Genomic DNA, 18,693 nt, shown 5'->3' with positions numbered 1-18,693 from the left:
CTGTCAGTCACTGTCACCACCATCATCCCACCCCCTACCTCCTGCTCCACCTGAGGATGAGGCTGGACCAGGGGCAGCTCATCATCATCAGCATTAGTAAGAGCAACAACCTTGTACACGGGCCTACTGTGTGCCAGGCCCTGTGGGTCCAGAGATTGGTAAGTCTCTGCCCTGCGTGGCCATAGTGGCTGTGAAAAAGAACAGGAGCGACTGAGTGAGTGATGAGCCCCACGGTTGTTGCCGATAGTGGTCATGGGACAGGGACCCGGACAGCTATAGGGTCTGTATCTTTTAGCCTCCTCTGTCACTGTCCTGCTCTCCAAAGTTCCGGGTGAGGGATACAGTTATGCCCTGTACAAGCACTGGCACTCATGGGTTTCACAGTGGGGGGAAGACACGCCCAAACTGAGTCATCACAGGGGATGAGTATAATTCCCCCATACCGGAGGGGAGAGGACGCAGCCCCAGAGGGGAGCCCTCCTCTACCCAGGCCCAGGGCACTCCGTTCTGGGGAAGGGTCTGTGGGACCAGAGCAGTCTTTCTATCCTATGGAGATGCTCTTTGTGAGAAAGCCTGGGACCCTGTCTCGGGTACCCATTTTGCTGGATGTGCCCTTGGGCAAGATCCTTAAAACCTCACTGCACCTCAGCGTCCACAGCTGTAAAATGGACCCAGATAACCCTGGCTGCTCCATCTACCTCACCAGGCGTTTATGAGAGAACAGTGGGCAAAGCCCTGGGCAAACCACTGGAAGGCATGCTCCAGGAGGGCTCTGTGCACTGTAGCATCCCCACACCTAGGCCTGTGCCTGCCCAAAGCAGGCATGAATGAATGAAACCACTCAGGGCTTTTCTCATCTGGGGGCGCTCTGGCCAAGCACCGCCTGACCCCACGTTGCCGCATTTAATTCTCCTGGCAGTCCAGTGAAGTAGAGGCTACTGTTCCCATCATCCAGAGATGGAAACTGAGGCTCAGGAAACATTCGCGAACTTTGACGGAGTCACGGTAAATGGCTCGGCCTGGATCCAGGTCGATGGGGACTCCAATAGGGTTTGGTGAAAGGAATGGGCGAAAGGGTGGGGGCGTCCAGGACCAACCCCTGGCGCGTCCGCCTCTCCGGGGCGGGCAGGAGCGCGTGCGCCCCACGCCGAGAGCGGCCCCGGGCCCTGCAGCTCCGTGGGCAGGTCCTCCTCCCGTCCTGTCCGCCGCCCCCCGCGCTCGCGCCCCGTCCGCGCTCACCTGGCCCGGGCTCCTGCTCCCGCGGCGCTACCTGCTCCAGGCGCTGCGCCCAAACATCTCCGGCGAGCCTGGGCGCCGCGGGCCACCGCCTCCTCGGGGCGGGGCCGGGCTCCGGGACCGCCCCTCGCTCCTCCCTCTGTCCCCGGCGGCTCCAAGGCGGGGACGCTCAGGATCTCACAGAAGGGAAACTGAGGCCGGCCGACGAGGTGAAATGGCCCGCGCTGCTGGTGGGGAAAGGACGCGAAGGCGCTGCGTGCCGGGCCCTGTGCTGCCCATAGTCGTCCTAGAACCCCTAGAACCCCTAGAAACGGTGTCTCTTTCCCCACCCATCGACCCATCCATCTATTCTCCCACACGTTCCTCTCTCTTCAGCCTGCCTCCTGCCTTCCTTTCTACCTTCCTTCCTCGCTTTCATCTGTTCATCATCCCACCTAGTCTTCCATCCATCTCTGTGTCTATTTATCCATCCTTCCATCAATTTTTTTGTCCATCCATCCATTCATTTATCCATCCGTCTTGTCATTCTGTCTTCCTACCTATCCATCCTGCCTTCCATCCTTCCAATTCATTCCATATGTCTGTCCTTCCTTCCTTCCACCCATCTATTTATCCTCCTGTTCTTGCATTCTTCCACCATCTCTGGGTTCATCCATTCTTCGATGCCATGGTTCCACGTTTAATAGGTGCTTCTCCAGTGCTGGCCTTTCCCTTACACTGGAGACCCATATGGATCACACCCTTGAAAACCCATTTGCAAGTGGGTTTTGCAGAGGGGAGGGCATGTGCCCAACAGCTGGCACAGCTACTATAATACAGTGATGGGGGCTGTGCACCCAGGCTGGTCACTTTGGTCTGAAGAGGGCTGCTGGAAAGGCCTCACCCCTATGAACATTCTCTGAGGGCGTAGGTGGGTGTAGGGAAGAGAAAAACAAAATCTTAGCCAGCACATGCTATGTGCCAGGTGGTAAGGTACATATCTTGCTTAATCCCCACAACTCTGTTTTAGCCCAATTTTAGAGACAGGGAAACAGGTTCAGAGAGATGAAAGGGGCTCAGAGTGTGGTGGAAAAAGACCATGGGATAAACCCTGGGTTTAAATCTTGGCTCTGCCACTTTCTTGCTGTGTGTCTTTGGGCAGCTACAAGGCTCAGTTTCCTCATCCATAAACTGGAAGTGGTGTGTACTTCACAGTTGTGACGTTGTGAGGCTTGTGGCTAACAAGGTATACGCAAAATGCTGAATCTGGTGCCTGCCCAGTCAGTGCTCAACCAATGGTAGCTGTATAGGAGAGGCTGGGATTCAGACCCAGGTCCTGTGCTTGGCCACTTCACTAACTGTGTCTCTGGACCATCCTTCCATTCACAAAGACCAGCTTCTTCCTTCCCCACCAGCAGGGCCATAGAACTCATATTCCCCAGGCCCAGCTAGCTGGTGTTGCCTTAGAAGAAGCATAGTTTACAACACAACTCTTTTGAGTTGAATTATGTCTCCTCCAAATTCATATGTTGAAGTCCTAACCCCCAGTACCTCAGAATGTGACCTTAGTTGGAAATAGAATCATTGAGGATGTAATTAAAGACAAGGTCATACTGGAGTAGGGCCCTACTCCAGTATGACTGGTGTCCTCACAAAAAGGGGAAATTTGGATACAGACATGCACACATGGAGAACAGCATGTGAAGACTGGAGTTATGCTGCCATAAGCCAAGGAACTACTAGAAGCCTAGAGAGAGGCCTGGAACAGATCCTTCCTAGTGCCTTCAGAGGGATCATGGCACTGTCGGTACCTTGAGCTCAGACTTTCAGCATCCAGGACCAGAGACAATAAATTTCTGTTGTTTCAGCCACTCAGTTTGTGGTGCTTTGTTATGTTTATGATAGCCCTAGCAAAGTAATACAACCAGCACAGGCCCTTTACTCTGTGTTTACAGAGGTGATGCAGAAGGGCAGCTGCCCAAGACAGTGGCCAGACTGAGAACCACTGTGGCAGCGGCTGTGGTCACTGCTGCCTCCCTGGGCCCAGCACGGAGACGGGCCAAAGCCAGGGCTTGTCAAGCCTTAGTAAACCATGTTTTTTAGCAATTTGATGAATTTTTGCTTATGTAAACATCAATGTAACCACCACCCAGATCAAGATATAAAACATTTCTAGCACACCAGATGCCCCCTGTGTGCCCCTCCACCACAAGGTAACCACTATTCTGACTTCTTTCACCAACGATAGTTTTGCCTGTTCTTGAACTCATATAAATGGAATTACACAGTATATATTCTTTTGTCTGGTTTCTTTCGCCCAATATTGTTCATAAGACTGATGCATCTTGTTGATATAACTGTAGTTCATGGTTTTTTTTTTTTTTGTGAGGATGATCAGCCCTGAGCTAACATCCATGCTAATCCTCCTCTTTTTTTTTTGCTGAGGAAGACTGGCTCTGAGCTAACATCTATTGCCAATCCTCCTCCTTTTTTTCCCCAAAGCCCCAGTAGATAGTTGTATGTCATAGTTGCACATCCTTCTAGTTGCTGTATGTGGGACGCGGCCTCAGCATGGCTGGAGAAGCGGTGCGTCGGTGCACGCCCGGGATCCAAACCCGGGCCGCCAGTAGTGGAGCGCGCGCACTTAACCGCTAAGCCACGGGGCCAGCCCTAGTTCATGCTTTTTTAATTGATGTGTAGTATTCCACTGTACAAATGTATCACAATTTATTTGTCCATTCTACCATTGATGGACATTTAAGTAGTTTCCAATTTTTGGCTCTTATGAATAAAGCTACTCTAAACATTCTTGTATATGTCTTTTGTCAACCATATGCACTCATTTCTCTTGGAATGGAACTGCTGGCACAGAGTAAGCACATGTTTTACTTTAGTAGAAATTGCCAAACAGTTTTCCAAAGTGGTTGGACCAATTTACACTGCCCCACCCCCACCCTAGCAATATACGAGAGTTCTGATTGCTCGGTGTCTTGATATCATCAGTCTTTTTATTTTAAGCCATTCTGGTGGGTATGTAGTGGTATCTCATTGTGGTTTTAATTTGCGTTTCACTGATGGGTAAGGCTGTTGCAACTTTTCATACACCTATTGCCCATTTGTACCTGTTTGAGTCTTTTGTCCATTTTAAAAAGTTGGGATGTTTGTCGTTTTCTTATTGATTTGAGTTCTTCATATATTCTGGATGAGTCTTTTAATAAGGTTTTATCTCACAAAAAATTTACACACACATATGAACCAATGATCACTTCAGTTTAAAAGCCACTTTCATCATATTAATTAAATAAAAGCAATTTTTCCTGTCTTGGAAAATGACCCCAGATGACATAATACACGACACATTCATTTCATATGTACACAGCAGGGCTGGCACAGCAGATCCAGCCTGATTTTCACATGCTTGAGCAGAGTATTTGCTCTGGATGGGGCTCCAGAGCAGACTGAAGTTCAGTTTGGTTGAGCAGGCGTGGGGGTAGGGGGGTGAGGCTCACTTGTTTCTTCTTCCTCCAAGATGGGCTGATGGTGAATCTGTGTCACTCCCATGGACCACAGTGGTGGGGAAGCACAGAGCAAGAGAACCAGGGCGGAAACAACCCCATCTGGCTGGTTCCAGAGCTGGGCTCCCACAACTCAGCTGCATGCTCACTGTTTCCTACGTGTCTGTCACGTGTCTGTTCTGGGGACCCAGAGACAGTCAGGACACCAGCCTCATCCTGAGGGAGCTCACGGTCAAGGAGAAGAGTTAGACAGGGGAGCAAGGAAGGCTGATGCAGAGTGCTAAGTTAATAAGTGCTAAGGGTCACCTCTGTAAAGGGGGATGTGTGGTCAGGACGCTATGGGAAGAAGGCTGGAGGCTCCTAGCTCCTGATGGTCCCAGGGTCATCTTCACAGTGTAGCTGATGCCACTTGAGCTGTGCCTTGATGGACGAGCAGGAGTCACCAGGCAGAGGGTGGCAAGAAGGATGTTCCAAGCAGGGGGCTCGGTGCAGGACTCCCCAGTGAGTGACAATCCTGGAGTGTAGGGTGTGTTGGGGGACAGGGTGGGAACATTAGGGTAGACCCAGGGCTGACAGAGCCTTTCTTCCCTCAGCTTCCAGGGTGCCATGGTGCCGGAATCATGTTTCCTGTGGATGATCTGTGGCTTACAGCCTTCCAGGGCACCTCACCCTCAGGAGCAATGTGTGCCTAGTGAGTGGTTCTTTGTAGGATGGCCTTTCTGTTTAGAGGAATCATTATTTCTGATCCCTCCCCATAGTTACCACTGTCCACAAAACAGAGCATGCTGTCTGGGCCCTGGTGGGCGCTCAAAAGGCGGGCAGTCCATCCCCTCCCCTTACCCGAGAACACTTCTCTAAAAAAGAGCGACTTCTGGTTCTGTGTTGTTTTTCTTCTGGAGTTGGAACCTAGAAGACAAGAGATGAAGGAAGACGGTCCCCCCTGAAACCCAGATTTCTGAGCCTGGAGGGGAGAAGTAGGGCAGGAGGACTTTGAATAAGGGCACCACAGTCAGGGTGGGCCCTGCCTTGCTGGGGTGCGGGGTCTGGGTGTGCTGGCGCCACATGGCAGGTGGCAGGGGCTGCTTGAAGGGCACACCTGAAGGACTGGGCCTGCCGGAGGAAGCTTCTGGCCTTGGTGATCTCCTGGGCCAATCTCCTTAAATCATCTCCTTCAAATAGTGGCAACGTGGGGTCCTTGAAAAGGGGAAACGAGCCCGAAGTTAAGCCCATGAAATGTCTGGATGGGACCTGAAAACCCAAAATCTCAGGAGAAGACTTGTAGAGCTAATTAAATGCAGCCTCCCACCCAGGGCAGGAAATCTTATGGGCCTCAGCTTGTGTGTCTCCAGGGACAGGGAGCTCACCGCCTGTCAAGGCCGTCATTCTGCAAATAGTACACTTTGAAATAAGATGTCTGAGAGTCAGTGCAGGGAGGGGGTGGTAGCAAACCAAGCCGGCCTCTAGACTTCACTGAAGTCAGCACCTCTCTGCCCAGTAGAACAGAAGTGGTGTATACCCCTCATCTCTTTATTATTCAGTAAAATCTACTCAGCCCTTTCTCTACTTCTTGTAGTAAAATGGAGCTTCACAGGCATGCTTTTTTCTTACGTCAACCAATGTAATTCCAGAGCCTGGCCTTAAAAACACAAGTTCTCACAATTAGCAAGAGAATCTAAGAGAGAGATGAGGCCACCCCTTCTCCCTGGCAGCAGAAGCAGATGATCCCATTCTGCATCCGCAAACTATTCAAAGAATCTGATTCGATAAGATATTAAACTGAGAACCTTCACAACATCATCAAGTTTGTTTTCCTGTGTTATAAGGACGCGGGTGAGTCATGGTTACTTTTACTTGTTCTGTTCTCTGTTTTATTTGTAATATTTGTCCCTAGAAGAGTTACTTGAACAAAGAAGTCATACGAAGCACTCGACTTCCAAAATCGTGCCATGTGCTGTGGCAGTAATCGTGAACCTCCAGCAAGAAACCTGGAATTCTGGTTGGTTGTCTTACTTAATAATTTGCTGCCCTGCACCACATTCCTAAAAGGTATAAATACATGCATAATTTTTCTATCAGATCAGAAGAAGATCATTGGTACTTTCCTCTTACCCTTCATGCGTGATGGAACCTACGATTTTACTAAATTTACTACTTAACAGACCATTTGAATATCTGTGTTTCGATGAATTGAACACAGGGAGACAGAAATATGCAGGAATTAAACAAAGAGGTTGAGCATGGGTATCTGGGCTCTTGCTTTACCATCTACTCTGACTAGGTATACTCCTAAAGCTTGCTGAGTCTGTTTATTCATCTGGTAAATGGGTACAGCAGTGGTTGGAGGATTAAAAGAAGGATTCTATACAAAGCAACCAACCTGCGCAGTGTAAGCGCTCAAGGAACGTAAACTGTTCTATTATTAAATATTAACACCCACAAACTCCGCTTCCCCCCCAACCTGGAGGAGAGTCAGCCTACAAGGAGAGCAGCAGGGAAATACAACCCTTACAAAAGTTGATATTTTGTCTCACAAGAGAAGTAGAGAGATCTTTTTAGTTAGAAGGAAAAAAACACGCCTGTTGACATTTATGGAGCCGTTTCAACAGACCTCACTCAGTCACCTACCCTCTCATCCACGAAGCCCTTGGTCAGCAGGCCGTGAATTCTAAAGAGCGTGTCCTCACCAGCAGGGCAGTGGTAGCGCCCCCCGGTGAGGGAGGCCAGGCTTCTCAGGAAGTTAGCTGCTGCCCTGGGGGAGGAACAGAGGGCTGTGGCCAGGCCCCCTGAGGGACCAGGCTCCCTGGGCGCCCCCAGCCCGTGGGGTACTCAAGTCTGTGGGGCAAAAGCCTTGGACCCTGAGGCTCTGTGCCCTGAGGCCACGTCAGCATCACCACGCCCACTCTCCCAGCCAGTTTATGGCCACAGCTGCTGTGTGAAGCAGACTCACTCTGTTAGTATCATCACTTAGACGGGACTCCCTAAAAGCCCATGGCCAGTGCACTGTAGCTCCATTCCTTAACTGGATATCTCTCCAGTGCCTACTATGTGCCAGGCCTGGCAGAAACACAGTGTGACCTTTATGGAGCTCGTGGTTTAGACAGAGATATCAAATACGCACCTGAGGAATCAGTTTTGCCAATTATAGTAAAGTTTTTTTCTGAAGCAGCTAAATCTCTCTTGTCTAACACATGTTCTTCTATGGTGACTGTTTATAAAATAACCACAACAGTACTACTTTAAACGTTTTCCCTCTAAATATTCACAAATGTGCTCCCAAGAAAGATCAGGAGGGAGGATACAACGCGTGACTGTGGGAACTCGCGCAAACTCTATTCCCTGCTGGAGAAAGTCAGCAGAGCGGGTCCCAGTGATGGGTGAGTTACGAGTGGAGAGGGGGCTCTCACTCTGGGACATTACCTGCCTAGGCCCTCCTAGCTTCTGACTTACTGACTTGGGCCCAGGAGAGAGCAGCGTCTAAGGGGAAGCCCTGGGTGAGGCGTTCTCAGTCCCTGCCCCGCAGACATGTGGCCGCGGGAAAGGAATCCGACTCAGCCCGTCTCCCCACTGCCCACCTGTCTGAGCAGCTCAGGGAAACGGTGTGCACTTTCACGTCTCTGTTCTCCTTGAGTCTTCGGACTTCACTCAGAATAAGGCTGCAGCTTGTGTCTGGCTTCCCGTCGGTCAGGAGGTACAGCCCTTCCACATCTGGAAAACTGAAAGCTTTCTGAAAGAGCACGGGAAGGTTGTCTGGCTCAGGGGTAAGCGCTAACCAGGAAGGGCAAAAACCAACTGCCTGCTGTCCCCAAGGAAAATGTGTCTGATTGGATCCCACTGACTTGTCTGTTAACACACAGACCAAGGAAACTGCTGAGGTTTAGGAGAAAGAGCATGGCCTACTTCCTAGCTGGTTACCTCCCAGCAGGTCACTTAACCTCTCTGAACCTCTGTGTCTTCATCTATAAAGTGAGAATAAGGAGAATTCCTTTCTCTCCAGGTTGTTGGGAAGATAAAACGCAGTAACACTCAGTGAATTCTAAAGTGTTCTTCGTAAATTCTAAAGCATTGTGTAATATCAGTATGGGGGGCGATGGTATTTCTGTTTTGCTGTGGGGTTGGGCTCAATGGTGGAACTTGCCAGTAATGCTTGCAAGACTGAGGTGCTCCCCTGAGCATGCAGGTGGGTCACCCATTGCATAGCTTCATGACATGCTGCATCTGTGGTCTCCACCAGAGTGTCCTGCCACAGCTGTAGGTCCTCTGCAAAGCTCAGCAGGTTAAAACTGGGGAGGGGAGGGGAGAGGAGACGAGGTGGGCAGAGAGGGGGAGAAAGAGATTGGTTAGAACGCGCCAGTTTATATTGAAATCGGGTGAAGTAACCTCTGTGAGGATCGTTCATGCCTTTTGGTGAAGACCTCCACAGGGAGCCCTATTGCCCCTCTGGGAGAGGGCTGTGGACCACCTGAGAATGAGAAGTACACACTGAAGATTCTGGATACAGACAGAAAGAAATTTAAATCCCACCTCAGCCACTTACTGGTTATGTGATCGTGGGCAAATTATTTAATCTCTCTAAGTCCTAGTTTCCTTTTCTGAGAAATGGGGATAATAATAGCAATAGCTCATAGAGTCATCGTGAGGATTGACAGCATGCATGGAAAGTGCTCAACAAATGTTTACTCTTTTTGACGATAAGGCAAGAATGAGTCCCAGCCCTGAGTCTCCTGCTATCCTCTTAGGGTCAACCCTTCCGGGTAGAGAGAACAAACAACCTCACCTCTCCTTCCCTTAAAAAATCAAGTTCAGGGCCAGCCCCATGGCCTAGTGGTTAATTTTGGCACACTCCGGTTCAGTGACCTGAGTTCCTGGGTTCAGATCCCGGGCGCAGACCTACACCACTCGCCAGCCATGCTGTGGTGGTGACCTACATATATAGTAGAAGATTAGAAGATGTTGGGTCAGGGCGAATCTTCCTCAGGGAAAAAAAAAATCAAGTTCAGCTGAAATCCACAATTCAAGGCCATATGGTGGTTCCTTTGATCTGCTTGCAATTGTCCCTGGGCCTGAGATGGATTTCTGAAAAACTGCTTTACTTCTGCAGCAGAATGCAGTGCTCATTCCTGCTCAGATAAATATTCAGAAGAGTATTTCTGAAACCTCCGGGCCCTTTGGAACGGTGAGGAGGGAGTGCCCTTGGCCTGGGAAGTCATAGGAACTACCCATTGATCTTCCTGATCCTCACCTACCCTCACCGTCCCTCTTACCTGTCACAGTGCTTCCTTAGCTGCTCCCAGATCAGCAGAATCAGCTCTGTCTTCACCTGCTGCAGATAGGGGCCCATGGACCCCGATGTGTCCAGCAGGATGCACACTTTGCTTTCCAAAATGGTGCCAAACAGTCGGCGGCTCCCTGCTCCAAGGTGGGTGGGGGCAGAGGCAGGGAAGGAGTGAGGGGTCGCTCCTCTGGTGTTTTTCCTCACTGTAGCTCTAAAATGCAAGGTCTTGCAACACCTGCTGCCTGACTGATCATTGACGATGTCAACCCACTGGGAGATGGCCTTGGTGGTGGTCTTGGAGGGGTCAACTGTGCAAGGGCAGAGCCGGTTGGTGGTCTGGGCTTTGGGGATCAAGGTCTCAGCTGTGGCTTTGCCTGTGATGGCTTGCACAAGTGGCTATACCACCCTAGGCTTGAGTTTCCACGTACCTAAAGGTAAGTGATTGGACTAAATGATGTCATAGTGTTGTTTGGGGCTGGAAAAGATGTTACAGAGCTTGGAGTCCATCAATTGGTCAACAGAAATCAAGTGAACATCCACTATGTGCCTGGCACTGTGCAAAATGCAATGGTGAACCAGAGGGTCCCCGGCCTCACAGAGCTGACAGTCGGGCAGGGAAGCAGATGTTAAACAGTCACAACTCTGCTGAGGGTTATGGCAAAGGGTTAAGGGAGCACATATGGGGAGAATCTGACTTAGATGGATATCGGTTGGGGAGCAGACACGCTAAGACTGAAGGACGAGCAGCAGCTAGTCAAAGAAAGAGGTGGAGTGTGGAGGTGAGGGAAAGGCTCTGAATGGGGAGAGAGGAGCATGGCATGCTTGGGGGCAGAGAGAAAGCCAACATGGGAATAAAAAGACTGGAATGGAGAGACCCATAGGGAGAGGGACAATGAATAAAGCTAGAGAGGTTGTTAAAAGATTTGGAATTTATCCCAAGGGGAAACAGAGAGGGCCAGCAGCTTGTCCAGGGTCACACAGCCTGGCAATGACAGCTGAGCTTCAGACCTAGGTCCTCTGATCCACACTTTAGTCAGGCAACCGCTAACCCCAGCCCTTCTGGCTCCACAAGCCTAAATGGAGGTAACACAGGAAAAGTCAACCAAACAGAAGATGATGTGTCCAGTGTTCTCGAATCACACCTCGGGGACCTCATTGGAGGCAGTAGGAGAAAAAATGGGAAAAATGCTGCAAAATGGACCTGCTGCTCTCCAGGAAAAGGTGGCCTCAGCTGGCTGCACCCACTGCTCAGGAATCTTCCAGGACTCATCCGGGGTGTTCTCTGGCAATGCTCATGTCAACATGAGGACAAGAGGGGAGCCATCCTGAAGCATGGGGCATGTTCCATGAAGACAGCCAGCCAGCCAGTCGGCCATCGAGGGACCTCCAACCACAAATGGCCAGCTGATTCATCTTAGGAATCAGACGATGGAGACATTGCAAGACGCAGAGCCCTGTCATTTTTACCTGCCCAATCTCTCTAACTCTGCCTACTTCGTCCATCTCCATCATCACTACCCTTTTCCAGCTAGCCTGATCTTTCACCTGGGCTGCTAGTAGCTTGCCCTGATTCCACTCCATCCTCTCAACAATTTATATTCCTTGCAGCAACCAGAGGAATTATTAACAATGCTAACTTGATCACTTTCCCCTTATTTAAAACCTTTTAGTGGCTTCCCATTGCTCTTAGGATAAAAGATAAAGTCCAGGCCACAGTCTCTCTGGGATGGTCTCACCCCTTACTCTCAGCCACACCAGCTTCTTTCAGTCTGTACTCAGGATCCTCCCCTGCTCAGCAGGTCAGTCATGCCTGTCTTTCCTCTCCTTGCCCAGGCAACATCTACTCATCCTTTATTTTTTATTTTATTTTTTAAAAATTTTTATTTATTGCAGTATCATTGGTTTATAACACTGTATAAATTTCAGGTGTACATCATTATACTTCTATTTCTGCATAGATTACATCACGTTCACCACCCTACTCATCCTTTAGATCTCAGATCTAATATCACCTCCTCAGGGGAGCCCCCTGCGACCTTCCTGTCCAGGCCCACTGTCTCTCTTAGAGGCTCTCACTGCACTGTGTCTGTCTTCTTCCTACACTCGCCACAGTTGCAACATTAGACTTGTTTGTGAGACACTTTGGTTAACGTCTGTCTCCGCCCAGACCCTATCCTCCATGAGCTCAGGACCATGTTGAGTGTTGCCTTCTACCATCTCCCCAGCACCTAGCGGGAGAGCTATACTTATTTGTTGAATAAGGAATGAGTGAATCCATGAAGCATCCTCCGGGCACCTTTTGAAGTACTGGATGGTGCTGGGGTGTGTACTTGTATGTGAGGCGGGGGACTTGTCTCAGACTTCAAAAGGAGCGCATTGCTGATCTTCATACACTTCCCAGTGGTAAATGTGAATTGGGGATGGGAGAGGCACATAACCTCTTTGTCCCATCTCAGCCTCTGACCTGATAACTACACCTGGAGCTTTCAGCCCCCTCCAGAGGCTTTGGAAAGTGGCAGTCATTGCTATATCCCACTGCCCGTGGACTGTTTATACCAGGTTCTGCTGCAGAGGATTGGACCTAATGAATTTGCACAGGAACATGAGTGGCCCACACAGGGATCTCCATAAAAGGCTCCTGCCCTCCTTCCTCCTATTGTCCCAAGAACCCCCCAGGCCCCCAAGCCTAAACACCCTCTCATCCAGTTCTAGCTGTCTGTCTGGCCTCTAGGACTTGATGCTCAGCCCACCCACTTCTGGGATGTGAGCCTGGCTCCACTCAGCCAGCCCTGTCCATTCACCTCTCCCAGAGGGGCCTTGGCGCTCTTTGTAAAGATGAAGGGGGGGCTTCTTCTCTGTTAGGACTCCCTCCCATCTCTACCTTCATGGACTAGTTCTACGGGGCCCAATCAACACTAAATTGAGCCTCTTGAGGGTCAGCCCCTCAGTGACACCCAGGAAGGTAAGGTGTGGAAGGTGGCCTTGCAGAGCAGGCCTGGACAGGCATGGGTTTTCTCGGTGCTCTGTGGCCTGAGCTCCACCTCCCTGTCATCCAGCACCTTGCCTGACCTCTGAACCCAGAAGTCATGTTCTACCGGGATGACCCTCCTGGCCTCATGCCTGACCTGACAGTTGGTGGGTGCCTAGCCTGGGAGGGACTGCCTTGGAGTCCCTGGGGGTGACCTTCCACTTCCCCTCACGCCCCTCCACCCTCCCGGACAGCACCAGGCTCACCAGACAGCAGCCACTGCAGCCTCTGGACGTAGCGCCTCATCACCTTCTCCAGGCGCGTGATGTATGCCTCCATTTCCCTGGGTGTCCACTGAATGTGTCTCACTTTCCCCTGGATTAAGGCAAGCAAAGGCAAACTCCCCCCCCATCAGCTATTTCTTCATATCGCCATCACCCCCTAAAATAGTTTAGTCCACTGTGCTTCATAATTTTGAAAACATTGTCAAGCATACATTTTTGTTTGTTTAAAAGCTCCTTTTCTTTGATTAAACTACTAGATTTATGGTTCTAGGAAAGTGTAGGAGAATCGAGATGATGGTTTTGTGGCAAATGCGGTAATTGTAATAATAAAAAATATAGTATCTCTAAATTTTAAAATAGAAAGCCCTTAATGGTAAGATGAGAGGTCCATAAATTTCAAACTAAAAGATGACTTCGGATGGAGAGGGGGCAGCATGATAAAACTCCCATAAAATTCCTCTGGTGGATAATTTTGAATTTGGTGGCTTTTAGCTTTATAGTTTCCCCTAATGTTGATAATGCTGTAGAAAACGGCCAGGAGAGAAAATGGGGTCTTTTTTAAAATGCGTGATTAGATTTTCCTTTGTACTAAATTTACTTGTTTCAGTGTCAAAGCAATGAAAAAACACTACCTCAAAACTAGAAAATAGAGAAGAGGACCCCTTCCCCTCCTGTCATAACCCCTGCTCCCCGCCTTCCTAACAGAAGCATCATCAGTATTGGGGTACAGAGTTCTTACAGGAAAGCACTTCAGCCACCGCCCTATGTTCTCAGCAACTGTTTCTAATCCTCACTCCAATGAGCCCCCTCTAACCCCAGCGCGTGGTCTCAGGCACTCTGAGGGTCTGACTTCTCTTCCAACAGGATTCTACATCATCTATTCCCTGAGGGCAGTTCCCCTTGCGGGGTGGAGTTCTTAGAAGCAGGAATAGAAGCCATGGTGCGTACATTCACATGGAGCTCTCCCCAAGACACTCTGTCGTTAGTGCCCAAGAAGAGACGGGAGTTGGGAGGGAAACAAACAAACAAACAAACAAATAAATAAAAATCATGACTTACGTTGATCTCTGTGCTGGGGAAGACGCTGCAGTACTTGGCTGATGCCGACCTCTGTGCTGACTTTTGATGAGTGCATTTGGGACCGATGTATCTGGAGATCTCCATCTTCAGTTTTTTTAGTCCATAATTTGCTACCCACTTTAGAATAAAGGAAAGAGCTATTACTTTGGGTAATTCAGGCTTAATGGACTGACTGACTCATCTACTAAAAGTTCATGTTTGAAATCTGTCTCAGGTTTGAAATGTGAGGTTCCTAGGTCCTCACTGAGCATCCATCGCATGCAGCTTCCTTCCGCTGTGCTGGGGAGAGATGAACAAGAAACATGGGGAAAAGGCAACTGAATGTATTGAGCATCTACTACTCCTCAGTCTCGTGGACCTTGTTGCTTCCCCAATATCCATTTCAATCCTCTCCCACAAAATTTGAGTGGAAAGCCCTGATTGGTCTAAAGTTCAGACTCTAAACCAATTAGGATAATCTCAGTCTCCTTGTCACAACGAGAGACACAAGAATGGGTAGGCTCAAAGCAATCAGAGCATGGCATCCAGGATTGGCCCAATCAGAGCCAAGCTCAAACTTTTATTGGATAGTTATGGGAAGAAATATGTTCTGTCTTCTAGATATGAACAAGAAGGGGGATTTCTGTTGCTTGCAACCAAAATGATCTGACACCACTAAGTACTTTACACAAAATACGCTTTAATTAATCATCAATCCTATTAGATAGGTACAGTTGTCTTCATTTTATAAATGAAGACATTGAGATTGAGTGACTTGCCTGAGGTCACCCAGCTAGGAAGTGGCAGACCCAGGTTTTGAATGTAGGTCTCTTTAATCCTTTCCCCATCCGCCACTTTATGCAGTCATTCTAAGCAGGTTTGTCCTCATTTCCAAGTACGCCCACCCTCCTAGAAATAATGGTTGGTGGAAGGAATTATTGCCTAGGGGGGCATGTGCTGGTGCTGACAACTTAATACCTCTCGGCTTGAGCAGATTGTATCCTTCCTGGGCAACTCAATAGAAGGGCTAGTCCTTCTTACGCCCCTTCCTTGAGGGTACTTCCTGTACACTGAGCCTGGGAGAAACAGAATAAGGTTACCTTGTGCACCTTTCTCTCCCCTCCCGCCTCTGCTCCCTTTTTCCTGTCAATTTCTCTCAATGACGTCAGTTGTAAAATTCCTTAGGTGCAGTTTGCTGAGAGGTAGAAAGGGAGGCTGTTAGGTGGATCAGGGAAAGCGTGCTAGGACCTCCTTCTCCACACCTCAGTGAATTGTTACTGAGGTCTACCATTTCGAGGCAATCAGTGAGGCTGGCCTGGGGGCTCATCTCCACTCCCTTCCCAATCAGCCTCAGAGCTGAGGACACTGCCCCTGGTGGATGGAGCAGGGGTTGCTGCACCCGGGGAACCTTGGGAGATCTTATCTTTAATACAGACTTTTCTCATTCTCTTGCCAGTGTCATGACTTGACGTGTCCACTTCCCCGGACTGGGAGACCTGAGTGGTTTGAGGATTGGCCTGCTCCGGAGGCACTGCTGCCCATGTCCCAGGACAGCTAGAGGGGTCTCCTTCCCACGGAGCCTGCTGACCCTACAGTTCCCACAGGGTGAGGGGCCGTCCAGACATTTGTGTAGCCTCCGACTTACCCACGTTATTCCCCGTCTCTGTATAAAACAGTGAGAGTGATGTCTCTGCCTCCCTCGATTTGGTCTTCCTCCTCCATTCGGCGGTCCCTTCTCTCACTGGCTGGGCTGCAGCTGGAGGACATTTGGCCTGTTGGCTGGAGCAGCCTCATGAGTTCATGTGGTGAAGCTGTCTAGCTTGGCTTCGAGACTTGTCAATTTTAGCCGTGCTCTGGCCTTGAAATGGGGCTCCTAGATGGCTTTGAGGTCCTTTGGGACTCCCCCAGGTCCTCTGGCCTCACCAGGGTCAGTAACAGCTAGGGCTGCCATTTACTAAGTCCTGATATTTACCAGGCATGGTGCTCAGTGCTTTCTGTACCGTCTCATTTGATCCCCATGGTCCCCCAGTTTACAGATGAGGTAAGTGGGACTCAGAGTCAGTAAAATAGAGCAAAGATTCCACCCAGGTCTTGCTGACTCCAGAACTCTGCTCTGAACCGCTCTGCTATGTCTTTCACATTAGAAGTAAGATAAGTACGTGGTCTTAGGTTCTAAGAGCTGAGTGCTTTCATAAAAATACTGATGCCCTGTCACAACCAGCTGGCCCTGGTCATTATCCTTAGCCCGTGTGAGCCTGAATTTCTTCATCAGTAAAATGGGGAACTTAGAGATTACCTGCCACATACAACTGATTGTTATAAGCTTTAAGGAGGACAATCTTAGCAGAAGGGCTGGCACATGATCAAGACCCATGATCACTGATTATTTTAGTGACTATCATTATTAATACGCCTCTGTCCGCCCCTTCACCCGCCAGCCCGACCATGGCTATGCCTTACCTGGTGGGATGCCTGGTTTGCCACTGAGTGGACGCCATATCAGAGCTTTCAAGGGGGGACTCTTCTCTCTGTCAGGGTCACCTTTAATGCTCTAGAAAACAGGCAGTCTTTCCTATCAGTGGTCTGTTCTCTGTGGCAGGCAGTACCCCGGTCACCCCAGACTCAATCTGTCAATTAGGAACCTTTGCAGGGAGAGGCCTGAAGGAGTAGATGCCTCGACATGTTTGCTTCACCTCCTGAGCAGATTCAGAGGAGACTGGGCTTTGAGGTGAAAAAGCACGTGCGTGTGTGTATGTGCACGCGTGCGTGTGAGTGTGTAATGAGAGAGAGAAAGCTAGGACAGCTGTGGGATTTGCCAGAACTTTCTTCACCAGTTACCTGCCCCTCTTCCTACTGGACTGGGATTTCTGGGCCTCCAGCAGGACAAGCAATCCTTCAGGTAACTTCTGTGCCCTGTTGGGCACCTCAGTTTTAAGGGAGGGGTTCCTCCATTACTGGGCACAACTGGAATTGGCGATGGTTCAACAAAGTCACGCAGGGACTGGACCAGCTGAGGAGACCTCTGGGAGAGCTGCTGTGAAAAAGGCTGGTTGCTGCCACTCCAGAGAGCCCCGGGCCCTGGTTTCAGGAAGCCCGTTAGAGGCCTTAGCATAGCCTAAGTCCCCTCACACTGAATGAGCTCAGGAACCACTGAAGGCCCAAGAGGCAGACCCTGAGATTCTGGTGTTTCACCTCAGAATTTGGTAAGGCAGGAGAGGGCGATGTCTCTGGGCTGGCTCTTGAAACCTTGTGTTCTTTGAATGAGGGCAGTACCTATGTGGACAGAGTCTCCTGGAAATGCAAAATGGGAGTAAGCTACACACTGTCTGGGTGGATTTCCTTGTTCCGAAAATGTGCAGTGTTCACAAGGGCCCATCAGTCAGTGAAACGCTGAAGAGCTCATGGGTTTCATTGTCCCTTCTGCTCACAAGCACTGTGGATTCTGGGATCTGCCCCCAGTCACACCCCTAGAGGCCCTTCTAATTGCTGAAGTGGGTAGTTATGCAGGACAGATTTGAGAGGCTGTGAATAAGGATAAGCCCCAGCAGGCACAGAACCACCCTCAGGCTCCTGTCAGACCCCTGCTAAGCCTTGGGCAGCAGCAGCAAGAGCCCATTAGACACCCAATTACCCTAATTCCTCTGCCCCTGAGAGACCCTCCAGGATAAGCCCTCCTGCCTTACAGCCATGGTGGGTGTCAAATCCATGGAGTCCTTGGTACCACAAAGCTGGCACAGGCAGGCAGAGCCGAAGGTGGGGTGGAGGGGGAGGCCAGAGATGCCTCCAGAGCTGAGAAGCAGGTCCCCCAGCAGAGTTCCTCCCCGGAGGCCAGGGCTGGAGGCACCCATGAGACACTCACCACTGAGGACCCTGCCCCCGCCCCTGCTGGCCCTAGGGTCTGGGGGCCTGGTCCAGGCTACTTCAAGATCTAGGAAAGACCAGGAGACAAGGTGGAAACAAAATCCTCTGCGTGTTATGAGGGAGGGGCTTCAAACCATTCTGCCCACCGAGGGGGCTGTGGGCTTGGAAGGACCGAGTTTCTTGGGCTGACTTCTTTGCTTGAGCATCTTTGGCTTTTCTTTCGGGAGGGCTACACTTTCCAGTTCTTTCCTGGACTGGTTCTTCAGGGACGACACGAGTAAGGCACACTGCAACATGATTGGGAGGGTTAGCAGCACCCTAGCCATGGTGTGCCTCCAGGCAGGGAACAGACATACACGCTTACACACACAGGAGGAGAGACTGGGTCCACTGGGGCCCCTGGTCTCCTCTTTCTGTCCCTAGAATGCCTCCTGGGGCCGAGAGCACTGTGGATCAATCCTATTAATAAGTACCATGTATGGAGGGCCTGGGATGCACCAGGCACTGGGCTAATTAATG

At 50.1% G+C, this 18,693-nt stretch overlaps 1 protein-coding gene across 1 annotated transcript in view; it reads right to left on the bottom strand.

Annotated features, from left to right (window-relative positions):
- Nucleotides 1-4,447: 4,447 nt before the first annotated feature.
- Nucleotides 4,448-18,693, bottom strand: part of VWA3A (von Willebrand factor A domain containing 3A) — a 46,211-nt gene continuing 31,965 nt past the window's right edge. The window contains 14 exon segments of the mRNA XM_058569915.1: nt 4,448-5,244; nt 5,571-5,636; nt 5,827-5,924; nt 7,356-7,479; nt 8,303-8,454; nt 8,866-9,156; nt 9,158-9,218; nt 9,992-10,136; nt 13,237-13,345; nt 14,314-14,451; nt 15,292-15,389; nt 15,959-16,069; nt 16,774-16,864; nt 18,309-18,461. Coding sequence (XP_058425898.1) covers nt 5,585-5,636; nt 5,827-5,924; nt 7,356-7,479; nt 8,303-8,454; nt 8,866-9,156; nt 9,158-9,218; nt 9,992-10,136; nt 13,237-13,345; nt 14,314-14,451; nt 15,292-15,389; nt 15,959-16,069; nt 16,774-16,864; nt 18,309-18,461 — 1,623 coding nt within the window. The 3' untranslated portion in view covers nt 4,448-5,244; nt 5,571-5,584.

Source organism: Diceros bicornis, chromosome 26, assembly GCF_020826845.1.
Source record: "Diceros bicornis minor isolate mBicDic1 chromosome 26, mDicBic1.mat.cur, whole genome shotgun sequence".
Classification (NCBI taxonomy): Eukaryota; Metazoa; Chordata; class Mammalia; order Perissodactyla; family Rhinocerotidae; genus Diceros; species Diceros bicornis.
This window is presented reverse-complemented; position numbering and strand designations above follow the sequence as displayed.